The following is a 13,697-nucleotide window of genomic DNA, read 5'->3' on the forward strand; positions in this document are numbered from 1 at the left end:
GAGTGGATGGCGAGCACGAGGCGTTGAAATGGAGGCTAACAAGATTCTGAATGGAAAGTTTACTTTTTAAAAGTTGCCAAATGGTTCCGTTGACAAGACTAAAGTGATGTGTGGGTTTGGTCATTGTAAACTGAGCTATCATCGCAGCACGTCCAGTCTGAAATACCACTTAATGACCAAGCACACAGCTGATGCCATTCCCCCCCCCCCCCCCGTCAAAGTAGTTTTTGCAACCTTTTATTGATGGACAGTGTTACATTGTGTGAAAGATTGTTTGCTCCAAGTGACAATGTTACATGTGAAATTTAACACTGCAGTTGGCTATATGCCTACACGGCTATATTCAAAACTAGAATAGATAAAAACGTGTGATTAATTGAGATTAATTACAAGTTAACTATGATTAAATATTTTAATCCTTTGACAGCACTAGTTTTTACACATCATATTAAAAGTCACTACATTAAACTGTCTTTTGCAGTAATCTTTCCTTAATTTCAAAAACAAACAAAGCTTTTAGCAACAGTATACATTTCAGCAGTGAACATCTACAGGATTTAAAACTTCACCTTCAACTGCTTCAACTGTGGAAGAGTTATCTTATCTTTACTTCGTAAAACAGACCATGCCAAGCTGCTGCAAATACAGAATGTGTGCTTTTATAGCACAACACTTGAAGATTCTACAGTAAACCTTTTCCATCATGTGTTGACATAAAAGTACAATTCAAAAACCAAAGTATTACAAGGCATTATTCTACCTTTCTAAGTGTTCCATTCAATAAAGATGAGGGTTAGAAACAGTGACACGATGGTGACGTAGAAAATGAAGAAAGCTCTGTTAATTTTTGAGGCCCAGTGGCCAGATTTTCCTACTTCCTGTCTGCAGCGGAGGTGCAGATCCAGAGATTTCTGTAGCTCCTTGAGCTCCTCCAGGATCAACAGTAACACGTGGGACTCTCGTGGCTGAATGCTGTTGTTTACCTGCACACATCATGAGTCACAGACATGTTAGATTGGCTTTTTTCTCTTACTGAGACTGATAATGTATAGCAAGCAAGGTGTACAAAATCGTGCATGTAATCAGGCAGGGTATTTAGTTCTTAACAGACCAACTTATAGCTCGTAACAGTTTAAATCGGGAAACTAGTTAAAAACATGACAATATGTTGAATTTTGCCATCTTATTACAGCAATATTGACTGAAGCGTCCATCTCCACTGAGGGGAGACGAATCTCCAACTGATCTTCTAAAGGATTTTTTATACATATTGATAGTAAAAAATAATTTTAAAATATTTTGCTTGATCTTTCACTACTGTTAAAGGTCCAATGTGTAGGAATTTCTCCCAACTAGCATTGAGATCATGTATTGCAACCAACTCTCTCGCACCCAAGGGGGTTAGCGAGCCTCAACAAAGAACACCTCTCATGGAGCCATGTTGATACTATTAATCCATCGGGTGCCGTTAGCATCCCATTGACTGACATTGATTTTGGCGCCACTTTCACAGCAAATACCTTTACAGTTGAAGCATTTAAAGAGCTCTTGTAGCCAGCAATGAAAAAACTTTGTTATGTAGGTCAATTTTTACTCTAATGACATTACAGAAGTCTCTCGATATTGATTCTAATACCAGTTTAAATACAGCGAGAAGAATTACAGGTTGTAAAGGAGTGTTCTACAGCACTATACCACTGAATACAATTACAATTAAAGGAAAAAGAAAACAGACATTTCGTTTATTATAGGATCCCCATTAGCTGTGCCTTCCCGGGGTCCAAATTTAACAACATAAAAACCATGAAACCTGTTAAGACAATAGATTTGAGTGTGTAATTAGATCAACATCCTGTGTGATCACGAGAAACTGAACGATTTTGTTCACCTATCTTGTGATAATAACACTTTATCTGAACTCATAATGTCTGTACCTCTTCAGTCACCGGCAGCAGTTCATGGTGCTTCTCACCGTCAGACGCTGTACAGATACATAAACAGCAAGTTAGTCTTTTTTTCTCCTCTGAAAACACACAGCAGGTCTGTTACAAGAGTGAATACGCCGGAAATAAGATTCACAATTCTGATGAACTTAAAAAGCAATGGAAAACATAGTTCAAGATCACCGTGTTATTTTTTTCATTACCTTTCTGTGTATGAATATGGAGAGAAAAAAAAACATTGCTAGTTATAGTTAATAGGAATTTAACTGGTCAAAACCCAGTCAATCAACAGTGGCACTTCCTTGGAAGCATAAGCAAACAAACCAACAACTGTTCTCCAATTTGGATTCATATACTAGAAATAAGGGAAGGAGAAAATGTAATCTTAAGGCCTTTAAAGATCCCTTTTTTAGATTTTTCCCATCTTTTGGTCTGTTATATTGTGTGTTATATAAATTGTTTTTTTGTGTATGTAATAGACATATAGTATAAAGTACACAAAAACCTGTTTCACTCCAAATGGAGCTTTCTCTTCCATAGAGGACTGCCTGAAAGCGGTTCACCCATCTTCAAGTTCCTCAATTAGTGATGTCATTGATTGAGAAAGCCAGCCCAGTTTTTCCTATGTGCTGCCTATTGGGGAAGATTGAGCAAGCCAGGCCCGCCCTGTGGCTTGTTAAAAATTGGTTGACCAATCCCAACAGAGTGGGCCAGCTGACCAATCAGAGCGGACTGACCTCTTCGGGAAAGAGGGTCAAGAGCTCAGACAGAGTGATTCAGGCAGAGGAGTTGCAGCAATGGGCAGTAAACCTATTCTAGTACAAATATGACACTGATTAGGGGAATAAAAAGGGCTCTTTAAAATTATAGACTTAAACATGAATCAGTAGCCAGAACATTTCCCTTCATGGAGCATCCTATTAATCTGTGATCTTTGTCTCACCTGCATTACAATTATCGATTTTCACTTTCTCCTGTTTGTCCCTTAGCCTGCTCTCTTCCTGGGATACAGAGTCTTTCTCCATAAGATACGTGACCAAGATTGTCTCCAGCAAGCTGAGCAGCATCAGAGCAAAAATCACAATGCAGTAGGTTGCTGAGAGGAGAAAACAGGCATTAACTACTTTTTGATTTGGTTCCTTGAGCTCTTGATATTATTATTCATGATCTAGTTAACAATATAGCCTTAAAGTGGGAGTCAGTACCTATGAGTGGAGTCTTGTTGGACATGGAGGGCAGGATTTCATTCAGGATGAGCAGCAGGACAGAGATGGCAAGCAGCACGGTGACTTTGAAGCCCAGCTTCTCTCCTCGATGGTCTGCGATAAAGTAGGAGGCGAGGTCCAGACTCAGGAAGAACAGGATAGGCAGCAGGAAGTTGATGACATGGAGGAGGGGCCTCCTCTTCATGGTGAACTAGGAAAAAACAGGTTAAAAGGTCAAACTAAACAGAAAAAAACAGACATCATCACGTATCTGGAGTTAGGAACCTAGTAAGAAATGTGTAATCTTCTTCGTTGCCTTTGGGCTACCTAATTTGTGGTGTTATAATACTTATTCATGAATAGCATTTAGTAATGCACACGTTACGTTGTTTGTTTAATTAACATACTAATAAATAAAGAGCACAGATCATTAAATTCCAGAGCATTCATTTAAAGCTGTGGTAGGCATTTCATCTTTGGTGTTGTTGGGCTAAAATTCCATACTAAACTATCTGTACATTGCAATTCAAGTGGTCTGTGAAAAAACAACAAAGCAGATGGATAATCTAGCCTTGACAAAAGACTTTGGACAATCACAGGTCATATCAGAGAGAGAAAGCATTCCTATTACCCGTGCAATAGAGAGGGGCCAGGGTGGGCTGCAGGAAGAGGTCTCACTTACTTTAAATTTGTGTTTTTTTGCTTTTTAAGCATTGTAGCTTTCAGGCTCTTTTAAAGTGACACTATTGTTTAAATTATTCTCTTTAAATTTGCACATCCAATTTATTAACAGACAAGCACAACTAAATAACTCAAGATTATGAATTGAGAAACAGACAGGACTGTGGTTTGTGGCGCTGTCCAAGGTGCTGATCCTTAAGCTTCTTCCCACGGCTGTGGGTGGTGGAGAAAGAGCTCTCTGGATAGGTCCCTTGCTGCTCCTAGCAGAGGATCAGCACCTTGGAGAGCGCCACAAACCACATCTGGCTGTCTGTTTCTTAATTCATAATCTTGAACAAGATAATGTCTTGTTTTGGGAACGCAATTTATTAATGCAAGAGCACAAATTAAGAAACTCAAGAATACAAATTAAATAATGCAAGAGCCCAAATTAAATACTAATACTGAAGGAAGAATACATATATATATATATATATATACATGTACAGTGTATATGAGGTTTTCCCACTGTCTATCGTCGAAGGTGAAATTGTAGCTGGCAATGGACAGTTGGAGGAATTCCCATTCTCCCTGACTTTTCATCACCTCTCTGGAAAACTGTGTGGCTCGAGACGAGTTGGAGGAAGGAAGGAGACGGAGCTCATTAACTGAGGAGAGATGGTGAAAGTTTGAGTGAAAAAAGATGGAGGTAAAAAGTGACTTCCCTGCAGACAGTCACAAACACACGCTCCCTCCCTCACCATAGTGTATTGCAGATCCAATAGTGATGTTACATCTCTGTGTGTCAAAGGGGAACTTGTGGACGTCCATCTTACAGGTGCTGACCACCTTCATGTCCTCTTCCGAAGTGATTGTCCCGTCGTAGGACACATACATGTACGGATTGTGAGGGGAGTCATCCTTCTGTATCCTGAGACCAAAACACACACAATCTATTCAAGTCATGTTTGCGGAACATTTAAACCACATATTATTTCACATTTATCATGAACTGAATGAATAGAAAATGGAGCTTCTCCTGTCACTAACTCAGGATAATGTGTTTGCTTTAACAAAGTGTGTACTTTAATAAAAGTAAGCACACGGTGACATCATTTACCAACAGGGTGTGTAGCATCAGATATCAAGGTATTAAATTGCTTAACGTTGAACAGCTACAAAATGCACGTTCACAACAAAATAGTCTACATGCATGACATTCCAGTTCCGGTGCGGCAGGAAATTCTGCCACATGCACGTCTTTTCACTGATGTCCTTTTTATTTCGCTTTCTTTGCGCTGTAAATCTAAACTCTGGGGGATTTATGAGGACTGTGGCTAACTGCTCCTCAGATCTAGCTAGCTAGACTATCTGTCCAAGCTGAGTTTTTTCTTGCACGACTAAAACAACTTTTGAACGTACACATTCAACCAAAACAAGTTCCCTCCCGAGGCTATTTCACAGCCGTTCCGTGCTGATCTTAGGACCGCCCAAGATTATTGTGATTGGTTTAAAGAAACGCCAATGAACCAGAGCATGTTTTTCTCCCTTCCCAGAATGCTGTGGACTAGCCGGACCCTCTTCCGCAGCGCTGTAAAATAAGGTCTGGCAATTTGAGACTGACAACAAAGTGATTCCTCTCATTCTTTACCAACTCTTTCCATTCTTTTGGATTTAGTTTACTGCATTTATTTAAATCCTTTTAAATGTTCCTTTTCTGTTTACCCCTTGTCTGTTTTACTTTTACTTAACTAATTTGAACTTCTTGATTTTGTTTCCTTATCCAATTCAGTTTCCATTTAAGTTCTCTTTCATTCCTGTTTTTTGTAGAGGACCCTTCTCATCTAACTCGTACCGTTAAAATCAAATTTGAATTCCCATAAACTATGTGTCTGTGTGTGCTGCAGGCTCACATCTCATAGATAAAGAGGTCTGGTTTCCAGAGCATTGCTCTAGGAATTGTAATATGAGTGATTCCACAAAACTGAGCCGGGTCCCATGAGATGCGTTCATTGTTCCACATCTGCAGAGAAATAAAGGTGAATTGATTATCAGAAAAATAAGAGACAAGTGAGTTGTAGCCAGATTTTGTGTTAGTTGAGAGGCACAGGTGAAAAAAAGACATTTTGCATTTAAATAAAATCAAAACTCACCATTGTTACCCAGATGAAAGGAACAAAAGTTTGTGTTTTCTCAATCTAGGAATAGACATAAACACACACACACACAGTCAGAACAGACCAAGAACAGGCAACATTTAGCAGATTAATCATACAGCACCTACCACAGCCAGGATGGCATACAGGATGACGTCCAGTTCCACCATAGTGGAGTGTTTGTAATCCAGAACGGGCCGGGTCAGTTTGAACACACCGTTATCTGTGGTCAGGTTCAGGTAGTCCACCACGTCCTGGTAACTGCACACTTTCTTAGAGGACGCACCGTCTTCATTCAAACAGTTATCAGACAGAAGGTTTGTTTTAAAACTAAGTACAACATTTTATTTCATTTGTTTGTGATGTGTAGATGCTACTGTTTTTAATTGTATAACAAACAATACATAGCTTCAAGTAATGTTAAATTGCCTTTGGTATAACCTACTATAGTTCTTTGTAGTTTTTTTGTTGATTTTACTTATTTTACCGGATATACATTGTGTTTTTTTCTATGTTGAGCCTCAAAAAGGGTAAAAGAAAGAAATGGCAGAATGAAGCAGACAAACGAGAGAAGTCATGGCATAACAAAAATGTGAACACTTTTGGTTGAAGATTTACAGGTCAGGTACAAATATGATGTGAAACAGCTCTGTGGTTCAAACACAGAAACACACCTCAAACATACTCATACAGACCAAAGTCTTACCTGTGAAGACGATCAGGAGGAGAAAAGCAACATACATCCTATCTGCAGCGGGGAGTTTGTGTGTGTGTGTGTGTGTGTGTGTGTTTGTTCCTGCTGTAAGACCAGAACCACTCTGTGCTGCTGTCCTTTGACTTGAGCTGACGAGGGTTGGGCTAAATGAATGGCTTCTGCCTGAAACCCCTCCCACAGTGCACAGCAGGAATTGACATAATTGGTTAACAGAGGAGGGGGAACAAACAGGGGTATATATCAGGCCTTGGTTTCACTCTCGAAGCAGATGAGATTGAAGGTAACAACTAATCACACTAAGGGAAAGGCAGGTTGAGCAGTCATCCATCTGAAAGGGGAGTTAGTGTGAATTCACAGCTTGCTCACAACTTATTTGACACCTGTGACTAAAGTTTAGTGTTTGCTAGTGTCAACATATAAAAATATAGTAAAAAACTGTAACACATGCAGAGAAGCTTACATCAAATGAGAAAGGAAAATTCAATTAAAGCGCGTCTTCATTAAAAAATAAATGTGATAATGTAATTATGAACACTAACACTCATTTGTTCTTGTTGACATTGAGTTGCCAGGCTCACTGCGGGCAGTCAAGCATTAAAGCTGATTTATTATTTATGTAAAAAAAAAATATCTTTTTGGACGATAAGTGAGTTTGCTGTCATTTTAATTCTGAAAATAATGATTTTGTATTTTAATGGACTTCTGTGCTTACACTGGAGTTTGTGAATAACTAATGATTATTTCCGTTCTCATTAATGACTCCTTTTTTTCCCAGACAACAGTTCAAAATCTAAATATATTCAAAACCCAATCAAAGTTTGGCCAAAGTTTTGGTTAATGGCAAAAGATTATTGTTATAAAAAAAAATGTATACATTTTCCGTCAATTGAACTCCAGTCTGTACTCTGAATGAGCATGTAGTGTCCAGCTGCTTTTAGCTGATCACAACCACGCTGATGAGAGAAGGTAGAGTAAACCAAAATGGTAAAGCTTCAGTTGTAAAACCAAAACAACGAGCTAAAAGAAACTACACTGATATTTACGTAACAGTGAACCAAATGTGTTTTAATGAAAAAATATATTTCAGTCATGCTAATGCTAAGCTGACATAATTCTTTGAGAAAGGTGGTGATTTTGATCCCGGCAGAGTTTTTTTTCAAAGTGGCAAAAGTAGAATTAGAGCTCTGCGGTGCAAAAATGCTGCAAGCCAGTTGGAAATGATAGTATGAAGCAGTGAGGAGAGTTTTAGTAAAGGTGACCATGTTAGGAAACATCTCAGAGCAGCGTTTCATGTTTAGGGATGTGACCCAAAACATGATCCAGCGCTGATAAATGAATCCTTCCCATTTAAAAATCATCAGGAAATCACTCAGTAACCATTTAGTTGCAAAAACTTTATTGTCCATTTTCTTTGACCGTTTTTTAATCCTAGATTTAGAAAAAGTGTGGGGGCGGGGTCTTGCGGATTTGGGACCCATTTTTTAGATATTATACTGTGACTGATGCCAGAGAAGGGTTTCATCTACACATTCGGACAGAATTCCCATGACTGTTTGCAGCTTGGATATATTAGTGCCGTCCTCTTGATCGAACAGTCTGGGTCAAGTGAATAGGGAGCCAGCAACCGACACATAACACTTGAGAAGGATGTGGCTTTATGTGTGTGCATTGATCCATAACCAAGTATTCCACAGGAGGGAGCAGGCTGACCTAGACTAACATGGTTACTCTACTATCGCCTCATGCACCGCAAAGTGTGTTGTCTAGGAAACAGCTAATAGTGCAGTAAATGTTGATATTGTCCCATATTAGTTAATCTTTATGTTAGCACGCATGTGTGTAACCCTTTACCGATTATTCACACATTTTCGTCCACATTCTAGTAAATGACAGTGTTTTGCAACAACTTAAAACACGGTAAAGGAGAACATCAACAACAGGTGAGCTATACATTAAAAGTTATACAAAACAAAAACAAGCTTCACAAACGAGGAGCAAAGGGCTCGTTAAGGATGATAATAATATGAAAAATGCCAGCTAACCACAGTGTGGCCTCAGTCTCACATTAAGGTTTTCAAATTGATTTTTTCCTCAAATAAAAAAAATCCCTTTACAATGGCAAAATAAAAATAATAAAAAATGAAACACACTGAAATATCTAAATTTGAATGTAACAAGCCAGTGCAAACACAGACTTAGTTTGAACTGCACATGACCATCCTCCTACAGGAGAAGAGGAGACGCAGCTTCAGCATCTTTATTGCTTGGTGGTACTTGTTGGTTTCCAGTTGCAAATACGATAATACTGGCATGCTAAAATGGTGCTGCAGAAGGAGAGGTTTGTGTGTGTGTTTGTGTGTGTGTGTGTGTGTAACCAGTTTAGTGTTCAAAGTTCATGTTTAATTCCAGTTTAGATGACGATTAAAATGTCACGTACATTCCCCTTCTAAAAGATCCCTGTTCATTGTCCTACATTCTGCATGACAAGTCTTTCCTTTTTGTTTTCAGTCCATTTCTGTTCATTTTGGCTGCCATTTCTTGGCTCGTCAGCTGCCTTACAAGTCTGACCGCTTCTGTATTCACATTCAGCAAAGGTTGTTTGGAAATCATGACGGGAATGAGAGGAAAACGTCAAGCAAAGGTCTAAAGCTGCATGCGAAGTTGAGACGGGAGCTCCCTGATCCGAAGACAGGAGTCAGCACGTTTTAGTTCGCCAAGGTAAGGTAGTCCGGTGTGAGCTGACTTTAAATATTGTCCAAACACTCGTTCAACATACAGTTTATAAGAGAGAAGAAGAAGTACATCAGTAATAAATCAGATTGCCGATCACAGAAGCCCCTGACTGTTTGGCTGGTAATAGAGGAGAGGGAAGGAAACGAGCAGCATGTACTTTTTCTAGAGATAGTGTCACAATACACAGCTCTCATTGGTTAGACCTACAGGTAATAAATAATAATGTAACAGAAGGCTAATCAAACCCACAACGAGTTAGGTCACAGACAAAAAAAAACAAAGAAATTCCTGTGAGATAAAAGTGCACAGACGACAGACATGGGATGCCCTTCTGTACCTCTTCCCTCCTCACAACAATTAATCCAGGAAGTGTTCAAACGGATGGAGGGGGGACGGGGGTGGGGGTGTTCCCTGCTCAGTGAACACAGTCTCCAGTGATGCAGCACTATGGCAGGGTAAGAAGAGCTGACTCTGGATGGAGAAGTCTAAGTGTTTTTGTGTGGGAATTTGTTTGAGTGTGTTACACAATGAGTGGTCCGCGGCATGGATGTTTGGGACTCTGGCCGTCCCTGTTCTCAGCCCCCTGCTCCTCCAGGTTGATGTTGGTGGTGGAGGTGTGGTGGGGGTGGGGCTCTAAAACAGGCCTAAAGCCCCCGAGATACATCAGACCTGAAGAAGAGAAAAAAGAGAGAGACAGAAAGTTATGTTGCAAAAACCCTTTTAACGACACAGTTGTACATTCACCGGTGTAGATTCATGTCCAACACCAAGACACAGCTACAAGACTACTGTCCCATTCATTTTCTACTAATACAGCAATTTGTCTTTTTTTAAGATTATGTTTAGTGAGCTTTTTTACTTTATTAGATATAGGCAGTGGATAGACAGGAAAAGGGGTTGATGGGGGGTTGGCAAAGGGCCAAAGGTCTGACTCGAGCACAGGCCGCTGCGAAGGACTCGGCTTACATGGGCCACACACTTAACACATTTAACACATTTAACTTGTTTTGCCTAAGCATTTTAAATTTGTGGATTTAAAAACCCGGGAAATGCTGGAAATTTAAAAATAAAAAGCTGGAAAAGATGTGTGTTAATAAATAAGTAAATTGCAGCAAAGTGCAATAGTAAAACAACAATGACTTACATGAAGCTTAACGTCCACTAAAGAGATGAAAACATCAGATCTGTGCGGAGCAACTGAATATCTTATTTATTGAATAAACATAACATTCTATATTGTTGTAATTTTGCAGTCCTCCTGGCCTGTAATAAGCAACTCATGGGCTCCCCAACCAACATAGTCGGTAAAATATCAGCCAGGGAATAAAATCAATTATTGATCGTTTTAGATCTTGACCACAGAGTATAAATAATGAATAACATCCACCATAAAAGCAACTTCCACTCAACTATTACTGTGCAACTTGAAAGTAAGAGAACATATAACATAGATTCCGAGCTGTGATTAGGAAAAGATAAATACTGGAAAAAAATAAGAATTCCCTTGTTGCATCACATTTCAAAGATATTTGATTAGTGAGTTAGGGGTGGGGAACAAAAACTGTATCATGATAAACAGATAAAACGTGTAATTAACAAAAGAGGGTGATTGTTTTTTTATTTGTTTTTTTTGCACATGCAAATGACAATATATAACCCTTATGTCTGATCTACTATCTAGTCATAACTCCATACCTAGTCCTCAATGTGCACTGGGCACGACTCCTCATCTGTCCATCCGAAAGAAGGTAAAAGAAGGAAGAAAGAGACAAAGGAGAGGAGAGAGAGGTAGAGAGGAAAATTTCCAGGAAAAGACAGCAGAAGATGTGAAGAATGACGGGGAAAAAACGAGAGAAACAGAGAGATAACAGAACACTTTTACGACACAGAAAGATTAAACATGTCACAACATCCACCATAAAAGACCAAAAAGGATTAGGTTCTAGGGGATGAAGTCAAACCAGGGTTTTAGTGGCTGAGAGCTACAAGAAGGATGCAGAGCTAAAGACTGAAGCAGGGTTGAACCCAAAAGACAACTGTTAAAATACAGTAAATCAGAACCAAACTTGACACCTTCAGCTCTCATCACAGCAACCCAGCAAGTGTTATGAAGCAAGGAGGAGAATTAAGACAGGACGGGAGAGAAGATAGAGGAGGTGAAAGAATGGATTGCAGATGTTTGGCAAAGGGGCTCGGAGCTGGCAGACACTGAACATGAACTTTAAACTCTGGGATGGACCGGAGTCTCAGACTCTCTCACACACTTACACAAACAGAAAACAACAGCATGAAGAAAGCGCTTGCCAGACACAGGATAAGATGCACTCTCACACACACACAAACACACACACACACACACACACACACACACGCACACCAGGGCTTTAGCTGAAGGAGGGAGAGGAGGGAGACAGTGCACAGCTAACCTGTACTGAAAAAGCACCACAACACCAAAGGGTAGGGATGAAGAGAAGAAGGAAGGCTCCAGATCTTCATGCTGTGCAAAGTGCTACAAAAGCCCCTCTCTGTTCAGTAACTGTGAGTAAATATAACATTAAATTGGTTTAACTGGTTTCTTTCTAGCTTTCATTTGTATTAGCATGTTAGCAAAGCAAGCTAATATGTCAGAAATCCTTAAGTCTTCTGACACATGCACTCTTTCTCTGTTACCCCTCTCATCTTCCTCACTTTTCCTCCCATCCTGTATCTCTCCTCACCCCCTCACCCCTTGCCCTACTCCCCTCACTCCCAAGCCCAGTCCTCAGCTCTCATTGGTCCATGTTCGAGAGGTTGCCACTCACCGGCGAATCGGCTGTCGGGAGCCTGCTCATTATCCAACCCCAAAGAGGGCGTGTCACAGAGGGCGACGCCCTGATTGTTATTGGCCAACTCTGGACACCTGCTCCGCCCACCTGCAAGCGAGGGCAAAGGTCAAACAAGAGCAGCCAGGCACAGCTGGGGGAGTGGGACAGGCAGGGTGAGGGAGGGAGGGGCGAGGGTGTCAGAGGTGGAGGGGTGAAGTTGGCCATGCTGGAACGACATTATTAAAATAATAAATTAATTTTTTTTTACAACCACAGTGATGATAAAATACAACAATGGCAGCCACAGTTGTTAAGCAAATTTGTAACAACAAAATACTAAAGGAGTAAAGTTTTTTACTGATCTTTGCATTCCTTTGACAGGTATGTCATTATTTGGACTGCTTCTATCTTATCCACAAACAACTGTGTCTTAGTTGAGTTTCCATAAATTGTGTTGTATCATTACAGTATACCAATACACTAATTATAATAAAATATATCACAATTAAGGTTTTTATCCATATTGCCCAATTTTGTTATAAAATAATTAATAGTTTTAGTTTATCCCACTTTGATTCACTGCACTTATATTTGGCTTTGAATGTCCACCATGTTCACTTACAAAACTAGTCACTTACTGACAGTAAACGGAAATAATTAATAAAGCATAAACAGATATTTTAGGATATATTTAATGTTTTTGTATAATTTAAAATGATCTGCAATTTTGCTTGAAAGCTGCCACTCTGTTCTCATATTCTTCTAATATCGTGTTTGCTGATACACACTAGAGTGACAGACAAATAGGTATAAACTGAGTGGATTAGCATTTTTCTGGCTTTTCCAGCATGGCCAGATAACAGATACTGACATGTTTAATATGTGCAAGTGCTTCATGTCTGCAGAAAGCAAGCAAGCAAGCATGTGTGTGTGTGTGTGTGTGTGTGCAGTGTGTGTGCAGCGTGTGTGTGCATAGTGTGTGTGTGCAGCGCGTGTGTGTGCAGCGCGTGTGTGCGCAGCGCGTGTGTGCGCAGCGCGTGTGTGTGCAGCGCGTGTGTGTGTGCAGCGTGTGTGTGTGTGTGTGTGTGCAGCATGTGTGTGTGTGTGCTAATGAGGAAGAAGATGACTGAATGACTGGCAGCTCAGCACAGAGAAACAGGCAGGGCACATACAGAAGCTTTCTGGCAGCGCTGGTGCAGATGCAAACAAACATCCTAAAGTGCATGTGCACATTCACAGTCTGTCAGGCAGCACAGGTCCGCTTTTCTCCTAAAGAACTGAAAGGTCATTCGGTAACTCACAGGTAGATTGTTTTAGTCTTGCCCCAGGTGTCACATACAGAATCCATAGAGAAACTAATTCACCTACAAGTTGTCTGTTGTAACAGTTTTCTAATAAAGTTGACATTGTTGTTTTCATTTCAAGCCTTAACACACACACACACACACACTCACACACACACACACACACACACACACACA

General features: G+C 40.0%; 2 protein-coding genes across 12 annotated transcripts in view; both read right to left on the bottom strand.

Moving 5' to 3' along the window:
- Positions 1 to 443: 443 nt before the first annotated feature.
- Positions 444 to 6,841, bottom strand: LOC117936471 (5-hydroxytryptamine receptor 3A-like). Its single transcript, XM_034859508.1, has 10 exons — positions 6,671 to 6,841; positions 6,093 to 6,253; positions 5,962 to 6,006; positions 5,722 to 5,831; positions 4,570 to 4,739; positions 4,316 to 4,476; positions 3,149 to 3,359; positions 2,887 to 3,039; positions 1,935 to 2,023; positions 444 to 983 (listed from the first exon to the last, which is right to left on the bottom strand). Exons 1-10 carry the CDS (start codon positions 6,705 to 6,707, stop codon positions 765 to 767), a joined length of 1,356 nt encoding a protein of 451 aa, XP_034715399.1. The 5' UTR covers positions 6,708 to 6,841; the 3' UTR covers positions 444 to 764.
- Positions 6,842 to 8,058: 1,217 nt separating this feature from the next.
- rnf157 (ring finger protein 157) overlaps positions 8,059 to 13,697 on the bottom strand; it is a 21,543-nt gene continuing 15,904 nt past the window's right edge. For 5 of the 11 annotated variants that reach the window (XM_034859415.1, XM_034859418.1, XM_034859413.1 and 2 more), the window contains exons 18-19: positions 12,214 to 12,324; positions 8,059 to 10,081 (exon numbers count right to left, since the gene is read on the bottom strand). In XM_034859415.1, coding sequence (XP_034715306.1) covers positions 9,933 to 10,081; positions 12,214 to 12,324 — 260 coding nt within the window. In that variant the 3' untranslated portion in view covers positions 8,059 to 9,932. Of the gene's footprint in view, positions 10,082 to 11,107; positions 11,143 to 12,213; positions 12,325 to 13,697 lie in introns of all 11 variants that reach the window. The other 6 variants (XM_034859422.1, XM_034859420.1, XM_034859421.1 and 3 more) reach the window with 3 other exon arrangements.

Source organism: Etheostoma cragini, chromosome 21 (assembly GCF_013103735.1).
Source record: "Etheostoma cragini isolate CJK2018 chromosome 21, CSU_Ecrag_1.0, whole genome shotgun sequence".
NCBI lineage: Eukaryota > Metazoa > Chordata > Actinopteri > Perciformes > Percidae > Etheostoma > Etheostoma cragini.